The sequence below is a fragment of the Onychomys torridus genome, chromosome 2 (assembly GCF_903995425.1).
Source record: "Onychomys torridus chromosome 2, mOncTor1.1, whole genome shotgun sequence".
NCBI classification, from domain to species: Eukaryota; Metazoa; Chordata; class Mammalia; order Rodentia; family Cricetidae; genus Onychomys; species Onychomys torridus.
The window spans coordinates 152,584,241-152,604,633 of record NC_050444.1 but is presented as its reverse complement, the minus strand read 5'-3'; the positions used below and the strand labels follow the sequence as shown (position 1 = coordinate 152,604,633).

The 20,393-nt window shown below is 49.4% G+C and overlaps 1 protein-coding gene across 2 annotated transcripts in view; it reads right to left on the bottom strand.

Annotated features, from left to right (window-relative positions):
- The window catches only part of Tmco4 (transmembrane and coiled-coil domains 4), a 74,112-nt gene that overhangs the window by 9,244 nt on the left and 44,475 nt on the right, over positions 1-20,393 (bottom strand). The window contains exon 12 of one of the 2 annotated variants that reach the window (XM_036179842.1): positions 11,331-11,485. The exons of the other annotated variant lie outside the window; for it this stretch is intronic. Within the exon in view, the coding sequence (XP_036035735.1) occupies positions 11,478-11,485 (8 nt within the window). The 3' untranslated portion in view covers positions 11,331-11,477. Of the gene's footprint in view, positions 1-11,330; positions 11,486-20,393 lie in introns of those variants that run through there. 2 annotated transcript variants of the gene reach the window in all.

The window sequence follows — 20,393 nt, the reverse complement described above, 5'->3', positions numbered from 1 at the left end:
ATATTCACATTCTTCTGCAAAAGGGGTGAGATCATCTTCAAGTTCAGAAGTCACAGACACGGGCAGCCTCTGTGCTTGGATTTCTCACTTTTGCCTCAGCTCCTTAGCTCTTAATCATATTCTGCTGTTACCATGGGGTGGGTGGTTCTCCACCCCGCTATAACCTATAACTTCGGCCTCCCATCAAAAAGGAAAGCTTGTCAGTCAAGCCTTCAGCCTCCACTCTAGGACTTTCTGTCATCCCATGCGTGGTCAGGCATCCTTCTTTCCACTGTTCTTTTTGCGTTTACCAATTCTGTTATTCTCTAGCCCGGGAACGACCCATTTGTCAAGACTGAGGAGGTGGCAGGTGTCATGCCCAGCATTGAATGAACTGGGCGAGCTGGTGGATGTCTGAAAACCCAGCATCTGAGAGGCAGAGGCAAGAGGATCAGAAGTTCAAGGTTGTCGCAGTTTGAGAATGATCCCATAGGCTCATAGATCTGAATGTGTGGTCCCCAGCTGGTGACTGTTCAGGAGGAATTAGGAGGTGTGGCCTTGCTGTGGAAGGTGTGTCGCTGGGGGCAGGCTTCCAGGCTCCCTCTTTCTCTGCCTGCTGACTGTAGATCAGGATGTAGCTCTCAGCTACTTCTCCAGCACCATGCCTGCCTGCTTCCATGCTCCCCACCACAATGATCACGGACTAACCCTCTGAAACTGCAAGCAAGTCCCCAGCTAAATGCTTACTTTAATAAGTTGTCATGGTTATGGCGTCCTCTCCTAGCAATGAAACAGTAACCAACACAAAGGTCACCCTTGGCTATATTGCTAGTTCTAGGCCAGCCTGGGATACACGAAACCCTATGTCAAAAACAAAACAAAACAAAACCCCAACAAAGTGACTGGAGAATGCCAACTGCTGACAGGGCATGGAAGAGTATTTAACTATTGTTTCTAAATCTCTTAAAATATTTTATTTTTATTTATCTGTTTTGTATGTGATAGTACAAGAGTTGTATGTACAGGTGCCCTTGGAGGCCAGAAGAGGGTTCCCTGGATCCTATGAGTTATAGGCAGTTGTGAGTTGCCTGATGTGGGTGTTGGGAACTGAACGTGGATCCTCCGCAAGTGCTCTTAACCACAGAGCCAACTCCTTAGCACCACTTTAAAATTTTTAAGTACAAATTAAGCAAATGTTCTGCCACAGCCATCTTCCATCTCTGGTTTTAAAATTTTAATTGTGAGAAAATACATATAACGTTTCCCATCTTGTCATTTGTTTGTTTTGAGACAGGATTTCATGCATCATAGGATAGTCTTGAACTTGCCACCTTTCTGTTTTCTTTTCCCTACTGCTGGGATTACAGGTGTAGGCCACCACTCCAAGTTTATGAGGCCCTGGGGATGGAACTCAGGGTTTCATGTATGCTACACGAGCACTCTACCAACCAGAGCCCCATGACCAGTCCCTACCACTTTAAAGTGTTCAAACCAGGGGGCTGGAAAGATGGCTCAGTGGTTAAGAGCTTTTGCCACTCTTGCCTAGGACCCCGGTTCAGTTCCTAGCACCCACATTGGGCAACTCACAACTACCAAAACTTCACACACGAGGGGATCTGACACCTCCTTCTGGCTTGCATGGACAATTGCACTCATACCCTCACACATAATGGAAGACTGAAAATAAATCTTTAAAAATAAAGTGTTCACTCAGTCGCATGGAGAGCATCGTGTCATTGTGCAACATTCTTCCTTCAATTGTTCGTTCGTTTGTTTGTTTTTGGTTCTTTTGGTTTTTCAAGACAGGGTTTCTCTGTGTAGACCTGGCTATCCTGAAACTCACACTCTGTAGACCAGGTTGACCTTGAACTCACAGAGATCCGCCTGCCTCTACTTCCCTAGTGCTGGGATTAAAGGTGTGCACCACCACTGCCCAGCACCGCCCAGCTTCTTCCTTTGCTTTAGGTCAGCATTTTGCTCTCAGTTTGCACCTCTCAGCTGCCCCCTGACCTCCTGGGGTGACACTTTAACCACTTGGCACGCCTAGACGTCTAGAGATGGCTGGGCTCCAGTTTTCCAAAACCCATCCAGGACCCAGAAGGGACTCCCTTTTCCCAGTGACAGCCTTGAACACTATGTATGTATAAATTCTAAAACCAAACATTTAAAGAACATGCCACAGGGGCCAGCTTCATCCCTGGGAACCACCACAGCTGGCCTCACCTTTGCTAGTCCCCCTGTTCCCACAGCGGGCCTCGTTAAAGGGAAGCCAGTGTGCACAGAGCTTTTGTGTCTCCCCAGATGGCCAGAGAGGCACAAGCACACTCCCCATGCCTGTCACGATGTCAGTAAGGAGACTCTCTCAGCTGGAAAAGCCAGAGTGTCTCAAGTCAGACCTGCAAAGTGGACGGTTCCTCCCCTCTCATCAGGGGTTCATGTGTGCAGAAAGTGATAAGGTGGGAATGGGGGAGAGGCGGAGGCAGCATCTGCCTGTCTGCGGATTTGCAAGCAAGGCCCTGGACACGATCTGAGCTGTGTCTAACAAACCAAGTCCACTGAACAGATACTCACACACGCACCCCATAGAGGGAAACTACAAAGGGAGAAGAGAGATGAATCGGGAGAATGGGGGCTCTGACGACAGTGCTGCCCCCACGGGAGGCTTGGCTCACACAGCAGGACATCATCTAGAGGAACCTGTGTGGCCATCTGATCAGGGTTTGGGATGGATTCTTCAAGGGGACAACCAAGCTTTCATTTCTGCTCTCTGATACCCACACAGAGTGAGACAGCTATTACTGCACCCCAGGAACCTCAAAATTAATCTGTTCCACCTGGCTTCTCCTGGCTGCCCCCCAGGTTCAAGCAACTGGTGGGTACAGTTTCAGGGCTGGGAAATCAATCACATCAAACGTGATTGTGGACTGCGTGTTATCGTGGCGATGAAAGAGCCATTTGACTGAGCCACTGACGTCCATGTTTCTCTGCTGGTGTCTGGTGACAGGCAAGTTAATGTCCGGTCAACTGGGAGTGTACGGATTCTAGGGTTGGGCTATTCAAATAATTCTTCAAAGAAATCTTTTATTATTATTTTTAAAATTACCTATGTGTATGTCCAGGTGTGTGTGCACATGAGTGCAGCACCCAGTGGATGCCAGAAGCTGACAGACCCTGGAACCAGAGTTACAGGCAGTTGTGAACAGCTGGACATGGGTACTGGGAATCAAATTGCGGTCTTCTGAAAGAGTACTATGTGCTCTTAACCACTAAGTCATTTTTCCAGCCTGCCCCCTCTTTTTGAGACGGGGTCTTAATATGTAGCCCCTTGCTGGCTTGGAACACATTATATAGACAGATGGGCCTAGAACTCATGGAGATCCACCTGCCTCTGCCTCCAGAGTGCTGGAAATAAAGGCATGTAGCACTATGTGTGGCTCCCTTTTCTTTCTGTAGAAGAATTGTGTGTGTGTGGTATGGGCATGTAGCAATGCATATATGTGTGCAGGGAGGGTGGAGGCTGGAGGCTGACGCTGGGTGTCTTCCTCAATCACTGTCTTCCTTATCTTTGGAGACAGCATCCGTCACTGAACTGGGTGCCTACTAACTGGCTAGGCTGACTGGTCAGCAAACTCTGGGGCCCCACCTGTCCTCTGTCACAGATGTGCCCAGCCAAGCCTGGTTGTCTTACATGGATCTGAACTCAGGTCCTCATGCTTACAGTGACAGGAACTTTACCGACGGAGTCATCTTAACCACCTCTAACACCCACCCTACCCCTTTAAAAATTGTTTTTTCCCCCTGTGGGACAGTGTCTCCCACTTTTTGAATTTGTAATCCTCCTGCCTCAGACACCTAGTGCTGAGATACTAAGCGTATGCCACCATGCCTGGCTCTATTTATTTATTTATTTATTTATTTATTTATTTACTTACTTACTTATTCATTCATTCATCCATTCATTCATTCATTCATTTATTTATTTATTTACTTTAACCAACATCACCTCTTACTTTAGGAAAAGTTTGGGAACAAGTGATCCTGGAAGGTAAGCAGACCTCCTCTTTTCTATCATGGGACATCCAGCCTCAGAGACCTACAAAACCTTCCTTGGTCACACAACAAGTACCACATAAGATTTGACTATTTCTACATTTCATCACCCTCCTTCCTTTCTCACTTCCCTTTGTGATCTGACACAATTTTGACTAAATATGTTTTGATACCTATGATGCCTTCTGAAACGGAGTTATTACAAACAGATCACAGGTACCCACAAAGATGGCTACTTCCAGATGGTACTTGTGAGAGACATCCTGGCACCCTGGCACCCTGGCAGCCTGATGACTGGGCTGAGGGCACATCTGACCCATGTGTGAAACCAAAGTGGGTGAACAGATATGGCTAAGAAAGAGAGAGAGGCCCATGAAAATATCTGTTACTTTCCATCCTTGAGAATGGAACCTAGGGTCTTGCACATACTAGACAAGTGCTCTGACACACAGCTATTCCCCTAGCCTTTGGATTTTTAATACACACTGTGGAGGTTTGAATGAGAAGGACCCAATAGGCTCTTATTTTGAATATTTGATGTCCAGCTGGTGGAACTATTTGGGAAGGGTTAGGAGGTGTGGCCTTGCTGAAGGAGGTGTGTCCCTGGGGGTGATGAGCCTTTCTTATAGCTCTCTCTGCCTCACGCTTGTGGATTTGAGATGTGAGTTCTTAGCAATGGCTACAGCACCATGCCGGCTTTCCTACAGCTATCCTCTCTGCCAGGACAGTCATGAAGTCTAACCCTGTGGAACTGTGACCCTCAAATTAAACACTTTGCTTGATAAGTTGCCTTGGACATAGTGTCTAAGACAGAAGTTGGTACTAGGGAGCGGGCCATTGCTGTGACTGGCCGGACTATGCTGTTCTTTGGAGGAAGGTAGACAGAAGAGCTTGGGACTTTGGACTAGGAAGATGGTTGAGTGTTGTAAGTGAGGCTTAGTGGGCCATGCTAGTAGAAGCTTGGAAGGTAATAGTGCTGAGAGAAATGTGGACTGTGGAGGCCCAGATCCAGAGGTTTCAGAGGGGAACAAAATTAGCAACGGGGCTAGAGACCATTCTTATGCTACTGTGGCAAAGAATGTGGCTTTTTTGTTCTTGTCTGAAGAATCTGCCTGAGGCTAAATTGAAGAGTTTTGGTCTGGTTTTGTTGGCTGGAGTTTGTATTCTGACACACAGGATCTTGGCTTTCCCATCAGAAAGGTTGACATCTATTTACTTATTAACTGACAAGATCTCACATAGCCAAGGAGGGCCCCAGACTCACTGTGTAGCCAGAGCTGGCCTCCACCTCTCAGGTGCTGGGATTCCAGGCATGCACCAGTGTCCCTTAATTGAGTATATATAATTTAGAAATACAAATTCTGGTAAACTGAGGACGGCAATCTGTAGTTGGTTGTTTTTACTCTTTGCTCTTTTGGGGCCAGCCACCAGCTCCCAAATAAATCCTGCAGACTCTTATTCTTTCTTATGAATGACTGGCCTTAGCTTTAATTAACTTTGCCAGCTTTTCTTGATTTAAATTATCCCATCTACCTTTTGCCTCTGGGCTTTTACCTTTCTCTATTTCTGTATATCTTTTGTTTCCTTCTTATTATATCTCTGGCTGTGTGGCTGGACGGCTACTCCTTATTTTCTCACTCCGCACTCGCTCTCTTGTCTAGATTTCTCCCTCTATTTATTCTTTCTACCTGCCAGCCCCGCCTATCCTTTCTCCTGCCTTGCTATTGGCCATTCAGCTCTTTATTAGACCAATCAGGTGTTTTAGACAGACTCAGTAACACAGCTTCACAGAGTTAAACACATGCAACATGAAAGAATGCAACACATCTTTGCATCATTAAACCCATGTTCCACAGCATAAACAAAAGCAACACACCTTAAACTAATATTCTCCCACAGCGAGCTAGGCAGGAACAGACTTGTTTCCTATGTGCTTGCGCACACTCGAGTAAAAGTGGCAGCCGCTGCTTTGCGCAAACCGTGCCTGCTCAGCAGCTCGCAGTGAGCAGTGTTCATTCCCAAGAGTCTGCTAAGCAGGCGTGGCTGCTCCCGAAAGCTCAGGACTCACTTCTGGAAAATTCTCAGGCATTCAACTCTCTCTCTCCACTCCTCTTTTTAGGTTTTGCACTAGGTGGCCGAGGAACTTCCTCTTTTCCATTCCCTTATCCCCCGTCATGATGCATGACGGGTAATTTCTACAACTGGATCTTGTGGAGGTTTCTCTCTTCCTCTGTCTAACCTGCCATTGCGCCCTCCAGTATGGTTTCCACCCTGCTTTCTCACGCCCAGAAATTTCATTTGGTCTACTTTCAATCTCTCATTTTTTTTTCTTTTTATTCTAGTGTCTTGTTCATCTGCTGGTTTTTTCCTATCTTTAAATTTTCAGACAGAATCTCTACATGAAACCCAGGCTGGCCTGGACCGCATGGTTCTCCTGCTTCAGCCTCCTGGGTGCTAGGGGCAGAGGGCTCTGCACTGCCACCCCTCTGGCTTCTTTCTACTTTTTCCCCCTTTTTGAGACAGGGTCTCACTATGTAGACCTGATTGACCTGGAACTTGATTTGTAGACCAGGCTAGCCTCGAACTCACAAAGATCTGCATGCCTCTGCCTCCTAAGTGCTGGGGATAGAGGTGGGCGCCACCACACCTCTGGCCCTTTTCTACTTACTTTCAGTCTTTAAACCTACGATGTGGACAACTGTAACGTGCTGCCTTTCTAAGCATGAGGTCTGAGCCCGCGGCTTGATTCCTTCTGCCTCGGCCTCCTAAGTGCTGGGTCACCGGCCCCCCGGCCTCCTAAGTGCTGGGTCACCGGCCCCCCCCCCCCCCCCCCCCCCCCGCCTCCTAAGTGCTGGGTCACCGGCAGTGCCCTCACACCCTCCCAGTACCTCCCAGTACTTTGGTTTTCTATTCCTTTCATATCTCTTTGCCTCTTGGGGGCTCAGCTCAGCACTTCCAGGAGTATCTGCTGCAACTTCATTAGCATTTCTGGGGTATTTGTAATGGGAGAATTTTCACTGCAATGCAGTCAGTGGGGAAGCTAATTAGTCTATATAGTCGCCACTCTAGAAATATGCTAATACAGACCTGTTTCTGCCCACCCCTGACCTGCTCTCACGGTTGCTCTCTTTGAGACAGGAGCTCATCTAGAGCCCAGGCTGACCTTGAACTTGTGGTAATTCTTCTCCCTGAGTTCAAGTGTGAGCTATGACATCCATTATTTGTTTAGTTAGTTTTAGTATTTCGTTTCGGCAGTGAGGAGGAGGTTTAAACCCAGGGCCTCACACATACTGTGCAAATTCTCTACCACTGAAATACATGCAGCCTCTTCCCCTTGTATGTATTTTATTTTAATTTATTTATTATTATTTTTTTCTGAGACAGACTCTCACCATGTAGCCATGGCTGGCCTGGACCACGCTCTTGTAGACCAGGCTGGCCTCAAACTCCTAGAGGTCTTACCTGCCTCTGCCTTTTGAGGGCTGGGATTAAAGATAAACACCACCATACCCAGCTCTCTCCCTGTTTTAAAGATGGGGTCTCACTCTGTTGTACAGATTGGCCTTGAACTCTTAGACCCAAATAGTCCTCTCGCTTCAGTCTCCTAGCTGAATAGGCAGAAGCTTTGCGGCTCTTTACTCTATCTCTGGATCGGCTGACGTGGCTGTCAGCAGAGAACAGTGGTTACTCCTTGCCTGAGCAGCCCTGTGTTGCAGAGTTCTCCATGCCAGGACTGAGGCCCGGCACAACCCGTGTCTCTCAATGTCCTTGAAACACGAGAATGTGTCTGTGGACCTCCTAAGTCTTGACTCCCATCTTAGAAGAGTCTCCATCACCAGGTGGCTCCCCTTAACCCAGAGAAAACAATCCTTCCTTGAATGTAGCTTCCCCTCTTCTCTGACTGGACTGTGCCCCCATCCCACGAGCCAAAAATAAGCCCTTCCTCCTGTAAAGCACCGCTTGTCAAGTGTTGGGCCACAAGAGAGACTAACACCACACTTGGCCATATTCTCATCTGGAAAATGTCCCAAGAACCCTTGCGGGCTGTTGGGATGGCTCTACGGGAGGCTGTCTGGAAACAACCATCAAACGGGTAAATATCAACCCCTTCTCTGCTTTGTAGATTTGGTGCCTAATAAATGTTTATCCAGTAAAACAAAAGCAAGGATCACACTGGTGGCCATTTCTCAGGAAATCTGAAGAGCTGCCGAGTTCTGCACAGGCTCCCAGTGCAAGGCAGACTCTCCAGCGGGGGCTTCTAAATGCTAGCCCCGGAGATAGGAACACAACAAGTGGCTGATGGGCCCTCTGCTTCTGTGAGGTGTGCCCCCCAAAGCCACAGCAAGGTGGAGCTGTGCTGACCACAGCTCCGAGGTGTCTCTAAGTAGGACAGGACCTGAGAAACCGGCATGGAAGGTACACCATACAAAGTAGAACACCATCCTCATGAGACACTAGGAAGAGCCCTGATGTGCATGTCAGCAAGGGGCGGACCTGCTGCATCTCCTAGACCAAATACTCTGTGACAGAGTCCTTAAATTCTCTGAGACCATTCTCTTGAAAACAGGGATAGTAGTCAGAGGGTGGGGGTTGAGGGGAGGGAGGAAAAAGGAAAAGAGGGTGGGAGAGGGAAGGGGCTAGGTAAAGAGAGAGCCTGGGGGGAGGGGAAGAGAGATGGGGGGCAGGGAGAGGAATGGGGGTGGGTGATTACCCATAGGTAGGAAGGGAGGCTGCTGGACAGCCGTGCCTGTGGTTCTGAGCTCCACACACACTAGCTCTCCCCTCCTTGGCGCACTGGGGAGGGCACAGTATTCTCCATCAGAGCCCTGCCAAGGCTGGGCAGGGCTGATTAACTCCACACTGTGATCACTCTCTGAGTGTGTGATTAGCACACGCCAGGCTCACGAAGCTGCACCAGCTAACAGACACTGGATTACACAATGTAAAACTAACCAGACTCCAGACTCCAGACTTGTGGCCTAATTAAGTCTTCGGGTCCCTAGGCGCTCACCAAAAGTCACAGCAGTAATTATCTGAAGAAGTCCCTGCTGCGGTTCCCTGGGGCCAGTTCTCAGTTCAAGCTGATAAAGATCTTTCCAGCCTGACATTCTGCCCATAGCTCCCAGTTTGGGACCTCCAACCTGACCTTTCTAATGAGTAAAGGCCAGAGACACTGAGGTTCCAACGGCTGGCTAATTAAGTCTGAACAGAGAACCTAGTCCCTTTAAGGAAATGGCTCAAGGCAGACTGCACATGCTGGGTTGAAATGGAAGGCCTTGTTCTCTGTGGAGCTGGCATCTCCATGTCCCCATGCATCCCCTGGTCAGTACTTTTTGTTTTTTTGCCTTGACTAAGAGGAAGCTGATAGCTAAATTCATAGCATAATTACTGCACAGGCTAATAATAGAGAAACACACAGTGTCCTGCTCTTTTCTTTTTTCCCTTTCCAACTTGACACAAGCTAGAGTCATCTGGGAAGAGACTTCAATGGAGAAACCAAGCTCAGCCTGCAGGCAAGTCTGTGAGGCACCTTCTGGATGAGTGAGTGTGGTGGAGGAGGGCTCAGCCCACTGTGGGTGGTGCCACACCTGGGCTGGTGGTTCTGGGGTATATAAGAAAAAAGGTTGAGCAAACCATGGGGAGCAAGCCAGTAAGCAGCACCCCTCCAGAGCCTCTGCATCAGTTCCTGCCTCCAGGTTCCTGTCTTGAGTTCCTGTGTTGGCTTCCCTCAGGGATGGACTGTAAAAGTGTAAGGTGAAATAAACCCTTTCTTCCCCAGGTTGCTTTTGGTCATGATGTTTATCACAGTGACAGAAATGCTGAGACATAGGGTAATAATAACTGTAGCAAAATCTCCTGCATGGCTACTGCTTCCTGGCCAGCCATGGACCTAACTGCTGTAGAGATCTATTCCCACTTAACTGTATGGCTAGTTCTGTGAAGAAAGCATCACTGGGCCCTTTTCTCAGGAGATTGAACGTGTGGGATTTGCTTGCTCAGCTGGGAAGGGGGCACAAATGGGTTTGGATGCACTTCTGCTGGATCCAGGCTCTACTCTCTTGCATGGAACCTTCCTGATGGCTTTATATCTCCCATACTGTCCCACCCTTCTCTTTGTGGTATTGGGGACTGAACTTGGGGTCTTGTGCATGCTAGGCAGGCACTTTATCTCTGAGTCATACCCTAGCTCTGCTATGCACATTGATGTATTTTCTGGCCTTCACCTCACCAGAGCCAAGATGGGGATAGCAGTGCCTACCTCTCAGTGATGTTGGTTTTACTCAGTTAGAGAAAACAGGCAAAGCCCTTCACACATGGCCTGTCACACAGTCCACAGCCAGCAAGTGGCAACTGTTAAAACCCAGAATAACTACCACAGGCAGTGGAATCATTTTTCTAATCAGCCTAAGGTTTGGAGCGTTGAAGTGACTTGCCCAAGGTCACCCAGACAAAAATCAGCAGAGTCTGGACTTGAATTCGAGTCTCTAAACTCTACATCCAGTGCTCCTCTGTTCCTCTGATTCTCCCCTGTTGTCCTGCATCTCAAAGACACTTGGAAGGGTGACAAAATGAGTCTGTAGATGGGGGAGGGATGAGGAGCCAGCTGGGGTGGACAGAAGTGAGGGACCCCAGGGTCCAGCAGAAGCAGGCTTTTTAATTGCTTAGCAAATATGCCCCCAAGGCATGCTGGCTCAGTGTGGACCGCATGGACAGAGCCACCGGGCAGAGACAATATGTCGCGCCCTTAATTAATTCCCTTCAAGTCCCTCTAGAATGAAGAGGAGAATAAATGCATAAATAAGCTGAAGCAGGAATTGATTTCTTGGTTCATAGGGCTTTTTTTCCTGGCGGAGCCAGCTAGTATGAGTCAGTCTGAATTGAACTCCCTCTCTGTCCAATTTTAAAAATCTTTTCAGAGCAAATACATAGAAAAAAATGAAGGAACGGTTCATTATGATCTGGGGCCCGGGGTCTCTCAGTGAGTGCTACAACTGAGACCCTACTTGGCAGCAGACATCATCACCTTTACCCCTGCCACCAGCTGGCATCATTTCCAAGGCAAATTTATGATGTCCTTGGCTGGTGAGACAGTCCACTATTGCGGCGGGGGAGGGGGGCACTGTTTATCTCGGGTAATTCTGGCATTGCTCATATCCTGCTCACTTGGCAGGTGTGCTTCCTGTCTGGGTTTTGAGAGGGCAGCGGGGGTGGGGTGGGTATCCACACAATCCATGTGAACTGCTAGGCAGGCTAGAGTGGAGCATCTTGGTGTGGCAAGGTCACTGGGAGGCTTGGACAATGGTTCAATCAGTTGGCTCATGCATCCTGTGGTGTCCTTTAGGCTAAGGGGGCTCAGGACCCTCTCCTTCAAAGGCCTTGGCTGTTTTCTTCTGTAGGAGGAGCTCGCAGCATGCTTCATGGCTGTCTTCATATATCCCAGTCATAAGTCAGTTAGCTGGAAATATAGAGGCAGCAAAACGGTTGTTCTGGGAAGCTGGTTTTAGTGACGGTGACTATCTCCTAAGCCACATGCTCAGTGTTTGAAGTGGTGGAAATAATGGTCTACACTCCAGGATGCAGTGTGAAGAGATAGCATCCTTAACCAGGTGGCTTCCAAGACTGTGATGTGCAAGGCAGGGAGAGCACCCATTTCAAAGCACCTGCTATGTGCCAGCGGCTGGGTTGGATGATGGGCATCCCCACTGCTGGCTCTCCTCCTCCACCTCAGATCCCAACCTATGTCTCTGGGAGGGCTTTTATTTCAATCCACCTAGCTCTGCGAGGGTGAGAATGTCTCTATCATCTCTCCACAGCCTGGTACAGAACTTGGCACACAGTAAGCACTCCACAAAGGAGCCAATGGAGTGGAATACCACTGTGGTCTGTGATCTGGGATGTGGCTGTGGTTGAAAGCACACCACTAGGAGTGGCTGCCATAAAATCCTATGGTGAAGTAGGAACTCTAGAGTTGGGGAAAGACCCTAGTGAGTCCATCTTCTCTAAATTCCTGTTTCTTAATGTGTGTGTATATGTAGATGTATGCTTGTATGTGGAGGTCAGAGGTTAACCTCAGTGTCACTCCTCAGGGACTGTCCACCTCATTTTTACTTGAACTCGACTTCTTGGCTAGACTGACCCTAGGAATCCACCTCCACCTGGCTCTGCCTCCACAGCACTAGGATTACACACCGCCGTGGCCAATTGCTTCTTACGTGGGTACAGGGGATCAAACTCAGGTCCTTGTGCTTGTAGGGCAGGCACTGCACCCACTGAGCCATCTCTCCTGTCCTTACTTCACTATTGCTGAATCCCAGCTTGCATGTAGAAAACAGAGGCGGGATTACCTGTCTCATGGGTTGGGTGAGACTTGAGGAGAATGAGTATTAAAGTATAAGCTGATGAAGGAGCAGAGGGTTGGGCCTTCCCGGGTGGACTGTAGCAGCCATTCCTGCTACACACTCATCCCCACCCTTAGTGCCCTACATGTCCAGGTGCCTCTCCACCAGCCCATGCCCTGAGTCCTTGCACAATGGGCACAGTCTAGAGCTGACTGCTATCAAAGCAGCTCTTGCTTTGGCTGGGATCTGCCTGGCCGCACTCCCAGGGTGAGGGGACCCAAGGCTGGGCAGTGGCTTTGGCTCTGCCCCTTTGCTGCTGATACCCTGGGTGCTGCAGGAGAGCTGGAGGCTGGGCTTCTGAGCTCCTGGGACCACACACGGAGGCTCTGCCCTAAGGGCCTCAGGGCTTGCTTCATCTGGGTTTCCTAGGAAGGTTTTCCACAACTTCCAAGCTGGAAGGATTGTTCTGTGAGGGAGAGCTAGGGAAGGAAGTTCTCTTACTGCAGACAAAGAAAGTGTGGCTCAGATATTTGAATGCTTGATCATCAGGGAGCAGAACTGTTTGAGAAGGATTAGAAGCATAGGGGGCGTGACCTTATTGGAGGAAGTGGGCCCATGTCAGCCAAGTGTCTGTGCCCCTCTCTACTGCCTGCAGATCAGGATGTAAAGCTCCAGCTCTATGCCTGCCTGCTTCCCACCATGATCATCATGGACTAACTCTCTGAAACTGTAAACAAAGCCCCAATTAAATGCTTTTCTAAGAGTTGCCTTGGCCATGGTGTTTCTAAGACAGGGCCCGTATTGTCTTGGCTGACCCCTTAGCTGAGAATTCATCACAGAGGCCAGAGTCCCATTGAGGCCTTCTGGATGCTAGTTTCTAGTGTGGGTTCAGGAAATAGAGCCTGCCCACAGTATTGTTGTTGTGGGACTGTGAGGCCCCAAAGTAGACGCAAGAAGACTAAGACGTCTTGGCTTTCAGCCCTTCAGCACCTTCTAGGAGGCCATCATCTGTCCCTTCCCTATGTTAAGGACATCTGCATTTCTGATGAAATGTGGCATATATTACTTCAAGATAAAAGCCCTTTAGGGGCCAGAGCATGACTCACATTCTGTGACCTTACAGAGGAGGCGCCTAGTGAAGTGTTAGGCTGAGTGGCTATAGCTAGCAGCACACCTGGCAACCCACAGTGGAAACTCTCCATCGTTCTATAGCTTTAAGAGTGGGGGACATGGGGCTGGAGAGGTTGCTCAGTGGTTAGAGCACTGGCTGCTCTTTCAGAGGACCTGGGTTCAATTCCAGCACCCACATGGTGGCTCACAACCATCAGTAATGAGATCTGGTGCCCTCTTCTGGCCTGCAGGCATACTGTATACATAATAAATAAATCTTTAAGAAAAAAAAAAAAGAGTGGGGGGCATGGGGTTGGAGAGGTGGCTCAGTGGTTAAGAGCACTGGCTGCTCTTTCAGAGGACCCGGGTTCAAATCTCAGTACCCACATGGTGGCTCACAACTCTTTCTCACACTAGTCCCTGGGAATCCTACTTTCTCCTTTGGCCTCCCAGGGCACGAGGCACTCAGGTGGGGCTCAGACAAGCATGCAGGCAAAATACTCATTACATAAAATACACACAGTGAAACGGAGTGGGGGATGCTGGGGCTGGGGAGACGGCTCAGTGGTGAAAGTGTTGTCCCTGCAAGTGAGGACTGGAGCTCATCCCCAGAGCCCATGTAAATGTCAGGTGGGTCTGGCAGCCCAACCACGACTCCAGCTCCAGAAGGTGGAGGCAGAGGATCCCCAGAGTGAGCCACCTAACGAGACTAGCCATATCCAAAAGCTCTGGGTGAACCAAGCCTCAATGAAGAAGGTGACAGTGTTTTGAGGATTCACACGAATGTGCACACATGTACACACATGCATGTGTATCCCACCTACATGCAAACATGAATGTATACATGTACATAACACACATGAAAAATAAAAGTTGAAAAAAGAGAGTTGGGGATGTTTGTCACTACCCTATAACCTTGTCTACCTGACTGATACACTGTAATGGCTTGCTAGGCATCAAGTTCAAATCACTCACAGCACACATCCTGATGGATTTATTCCAGGTACAGGCGCCACAGAAGTCAATGAGACAGATCCCTATGCTCAAGGGGCTTCCAGGTGACGCTTATCTGAAATGAAGCTAACCTGCTGAACCTGAAGGAAGGGCAGGCTGTGAGAGGCCCCCGTGAACTGTGGCTCAATCCTCAGAGCAACACCCAAGGTCCACAGCATCACCTCACAAGGGACCTTAGGCATGAAGACAATGGTCCACCCCCTCACCCCCTGCACCTTGGGGAGAGGGGAGGAAGGATGAGCCAGTGTTGGGAGGGTGAAGGGGAGCCTGCAAGAGACTTACAGGTGACTCTGGGATTTATAACCACAGGTCATTATTGGCTCCCAGGGGACTCCAGAAAACAGTGTGTGGATTCTGATATGCTAGAGTAAATCCTTCTCTTCACCCCTCAGATCATGGCAGCTTGTCTGCCATTAGGAGAGGCTCTCCTGTCTGCAATTAATTAGGTGCTAAATGACCAGGGCTGTCTAGAACCAGACAGGGAGCTGGGAAGAGCTGGTTGTGGAACAAGAGCCTGGGAAAGAGGGTAAGGAATCCATTCAAGATGGCGGCCGGCTGGGGATTGCTGCCCTTGTCAGTAACCCAGTGCGGGACTTAAAAGGAGAATTACTCAGGTAGGGCATGGCGACAGGAAGAAACAGGACCTGCCATGCCTGACCCTTACGGTGGCTAAGTTTCCTCCAGTGAGGATTACAGGTGAGGCCACCTACATGCCACCTCATGTCTGCTGGACTCTGGAAAATTCCAGCACATTCTGCACATTTATTTACTTACTGTGTGTGTGTGATTGCATGTGCCTTGGAACACATGTGAAGGTCAGAGGATAACATGCAGAATGGTTTTCTCCTACCACGTGGGTCCCGGGAACTGAACTCATGTACCTTTCTCCCTGAACCATTATACCAGCCCTCTAGCATGTTCTACACACTCAGAAAGTCTCCCCAGCCTCTGTTATGGACCCACATCTCTGTGTCATGTCACTGCTAAGGTGGAAGTGAGAAGCCAAACCACTCCCCTCCATTCTCAAGGTCCTTCCTTCTCACCTTCCATTCCTGGGTTCTGGGGAATGAACTCAGCTCTTGGTGACAGACACCCTACCCACTGAGACATCCTACCAGCCCTGAGCCCGGGTGGCTCTCAGGTACACTCCTAGGTCACAGTCACTCACGGGCCTGTAGGGCAGGTGTGCGAAGGAGCAAGTACAGGGAGGGACACCTGGGGAGAGTGAACGGTAGCCAGGAGTGCAGTCTAGCACTGGGGTGTATGTCACATGGTCCGGCTACCTGCTCTGCCACCTGCTGGCCTGTGATCAGGCTCCCCAGTAAGCTCAGGTCCTTCAGTGACCTCATCCGTGGACTCGCTAATCAGAGCTCTCTCCCAGGGCTGCTGATTACACAAGCCACTGTCTGTTGAGAGTTCAGCACTTCTAGGTGCAGGAGGATAGTTAATGTCAATGTGATTACTGCTACTGTTGAAGGAGAACGTTCCAGATGGAGCGAGGCCTACACTGGGGAAGGGGGCAGGGGTTGTTAGGAGCAGAGATGGGAGAGCACTGAGAGAGAACATGGGTTGGCTGGGTGTGTGAGCTGCTGAGTGTGGGCTGCAGCACCATAGGGCGGGCAGCAGGTGGTAGAGAAGATGCTGGAAGGGAGGTCAGCTGTGGGCCTCAGGTGTCACTGAGAAGTCTGTGCCTTGTGCAGAGAGAGAAGTGGGGCTCTGTGGGCCCCTGGAATCTGTAGAGTTGCTGTGTGTGTCGGGTGTGGGATTGAGCACGCATGGGTGGGCTACAGGTGGTCCAGAGCCCACACCCCTCCAGCAACTCATTTGTGGGATTGATTCAACTGCTCATTTGTTCCAGGATTCAGAGACTTCAGCCTTCCCTAGCCTCCAACCAGTCAGCTCCAGCTCCACCTCGCATCCCAGCATGCCAGCACCCCCCCACCTAACTTCCCACCCCCGTGCACACATGTAGGCTGTGGAAACCCCAGACATACCACTTCCAGACGCACTCTGGAACTCCACCTTTGTCTGTGTTGATGATTACCTTAGAGGACCTCTTTGTAAGCCCTTTCTACATGGTTTGAGGGTCTGTGTCCTCTCTATACAACACTGATGAAGAATGGTACCTGCTCCATACTTAGATCCTTCTCATCTGTGAAGCAGGGAGAGAGCCCCTACACCCACCTCCAGGGACTGAGAAACGAAGAGATACTTGCACAAGCTCAGAGCATGGCTGTTGCCAGTGCACACCAACTCACATGCAGGTGACCTTGCTTGCTTCCCTCACCCTCGCACGTCAAGCTCCTGTCTGTGCCAAATACCCTGACATGCCAGACAGTGGGGTGACAGACCCTGCCCATCTGGAGTTCTTGTCCACTGTGGGGCTGGAAAGGGGACCCTTTGAAGCTCAAGGACCCAGAGACTCGGGTGTCCCCTCATCTATCTACACAGCACCCTCTCCCTTCTTGTGCCCTCTACGATCTTACGTTAGAGCTTATAGATAGAAATCAGTCTTTGCTGAGCGCACACATTGGAGCCAGCTGCTTCCACATCTGTGATCTCATTTTAATCCCTTAACCACCCTTTGGGGTAAGGATACAAAGTCCCATATTTAGGTGAAGACTGAGGCATAGAGAGGTTAGGTAAGTGGCACCTAGTGACAAAGCCAAGTGTGCATCCTGTCCTTACCCGCAGGCCAGGAAAGGTGCAAGAGACCCAGAGAGAAAGTTGTTTTGGGAGCCATTACCAAAGGCTGTGTGCAGGCACACCCAAGGGTCATGCTGCTCTAACCAACCCCTGAGCAGCCACCTGCCCTTACCTCTCTCTTTCTTCTGTCTCCAGCTTCCAGACTCAGCATAGGGGAGGCAGCTGCTAGGCAGTCTCATTTTCAGTGACCATGTTAAATGGTACTGAGACTCAACGTGCCCAGCGGGGGAGCTAAAGCCTGGCTTGCATTAAACCAGTGGTTCTCAACCTGTGGGTCTTGACCCCATGGCGGGGGGGGGGGGGTAGAACAATCCTTTCACAGAGGTCACATATCAGACATCTTTCATATCAGATATTTACTTTATGATTCATAACAGCAGCAAAATTATAGTTACGAAGTATCAATGGAAATAATTTTATGGCTGAGGGTCATCACAACATGAGGAACTGTGTTAAAGGGTTGTAGCTTTAGGAAGGTTGAGAACTACTGCATTAGATGGATGGTGGTAATGTGTAATTTATACCATCTGGAGGCAGAGTCTGGCTTTTTTTTTTTCTTCTCCATGAAGAACTGCTTCTACTGATAAGAGCATGTCACTCCAAGTGAGGAGCCAGGTGCGCGGTTTGCACATGGGGTCAGGAAATGGCAGAAAAGATGACAGCGTTCCAAAGGCCTCCTGGGGGACAGCCTCAGAGAGAGCGAGGGCCAGCAACAACAGACAGATTCACAGGTGAGGCCACTGGGCTGTCCAGGGGCTCCAGCTGTGACCCGCTGCAGGAGGGGCACAGTGGAGATGGAGACCTCATTAGGCTGCCAGGGAATCATGGGAAGTGGTCCGGCTTTGCCGTCTCAAGTCCCAGCGTATGGAGAGGGGATTTTTATGGCAGTCTCTAACAACAGACAGGATGTTGGGGTCTGGGATACAAGTGAAGGGTGTCTTATGTGTGTCTGCCTGTTTGCTTGGTGTTGGTACTCCAGGGGGCTATCAAAATCAGAGTTCATCCCAGGTGGCCACTGTTCCTGCAACCTTCCAAATGAATACACACAGAAATGACCTAAATTTAGCTAGCTCCTGGCATCAAGGCCCACCAACTTCACAGCCAGAACACGGCCTGTGTCAGATCAATCAAACCACAGCCAGCCATTAGCTCCTGAGTATATTTGTGTTGCAACCCTGAGTCTAGGGATGTTTTGTCATGTAGTGCCACTGTAACCATAGCTGACTGATACACCCCTCTCACGTGTATGTTTTTATATAGAAGATTTCACCACTTGAGAAGTTTACCCCTGCTTTTTCCTAAGACAGATAAGCAGTGAAGTGACCATTTATATAAAGTAGAACACAGAACATAACAGTTTGAAGCTGTTGGGACTCAGAAAAGTCATAGGGGGTGGCAAAGAGCTGAGGAAAGGGAGGCATGGTGGCTCTCTCGGGGTTCAGCCAGTAGTTCAGAGCATCATAGGTGGATTGACTTGCTATACATCAATATCATATCATATATCATCCATCCATCCATCCATCCATCCATCCATCCATCCATCCATCCATCCATCCATCCATCCATCCATCATCTATACCTACCTATCTACCTATCTACCTACCTACCTACCTACCTACCTACCTTTCTTTCTACCTACCTATCTTTCTTTCTATCTATCTATCTATCTATCTATCTATCTATCTATCTATCTATCTATCTATCTATCTATCAATCATCTATACCTATCTATCTACCTATCTACCTATCTACCTATCTACCTATCTACCTATCTACCTATCTATCTATCTATCATCCATCCATGGTACTTAAGAGAGGGAAGAATGTGTACAGAAAGACATGTTCAACATCTTCCATCTTTACTAATGTTCACCCTTGCTTCCTTGCTGGTTCTTGCCTAACCTTTGACCTCCGCTTGGATTTCCCTGGTGAGCAGAGCCCAGAGCTGGCTGCCAGGCCCTTTTGTATGGTTACGGGTAAACCGGAACTACCTGAAATAGGACCACAGCATCTCCCCATTGCTTGCACTGACTAGATACAAACAGGGGAAGAAGGTCGCCATAAGCTAAAGGAGACTGGAGGTGGGGTGGGAAAAGGGGCCAGGTGTGGACCTTCTGTGGCCAATGCCAAGGGTGGTATGTCCACATTATCTGTAACCAGGAAAACACCCCCTACTGTCAGTCTGATGGTGGGGAGACATTTTGTCCACAAAGAGCAAGAATGGGCTGACCACACTCTTAAGCTCTGGACTTTTCCAGGGCCTTTTGGTAATGCCAGTGCTGAAGTGGATCCTGGCCTTTCCAGGTCTAGCTGATGGCAGACCTTTGCTCTTGCTGGTTGGGGAGCAACTGTGTCATATTCTTAGGCTGACCAAGGAGAGGGGTAGCTCTGGGTAAGCAGAAACTGATGGGTCAAGGCTTCCCATGCCATCCTTTCACTGGCTGGTTTAATGGTTGGCCAAAACACTGTGTGGCTACCCCACTTGCTCTTCAGAACAAGGAGTAGGGCCCTCAGTTCTGTAACTGGGGAAAAGGAAGCTCAGAGTGGTGCTCAGTGAGGTCTTGGGAACAGTGGCTGCCACTCCGAGCTGTTCGCTGTCTATCTGCCCTGCTGTGCATGTGTGCTGGAGCTCTTTTCCAGATCTTTCTCTTGTCTTCAGTGTCTTGTGTCACCAGGAGCAGGGAAGCCTGTGTTCTAGCAAGAGTGGCATACCCAGAGTGCTCTGCAGCTCACTTTCCCAACAGCATCCTTCCCCGATAGCTTCTGCAGATGGATCTGAACAGAGCTGCCTTGGTATTGTGTCTCCTAGCTCTCACTTGCCAGTGGCAGCCCACCCCACCTGAAGCTCTCGCCTGCCAGTGGCGCCCCCTCATCTCCCACTGCAGCTCTCCCCTGCCAGTGCCCCCCACCCGAAGCTCTCACCCACCAGTGGCAGGCCCCTCAGACCTTTTGTTTCTTTAGTACAGTACAGAGAGAATGATACAGGGGCCTTACACACTCCCCGGGGGATCTATGGTTGGCTGAATGTGGGCTCCTAGAAGAGTTGTTTAGCTAGAATTTGTGAATAAAGTCTTTCTGGGAAAAGGGTCTCTGCAGGTGTAATTAAAGATCATGCAATTGTCCCGGGTCAGAATGGCTCTAAAGCCAATGACTCTGTTCTTGGAAGAAGAGGAACAAAAAGTGGTTGTATGGAAG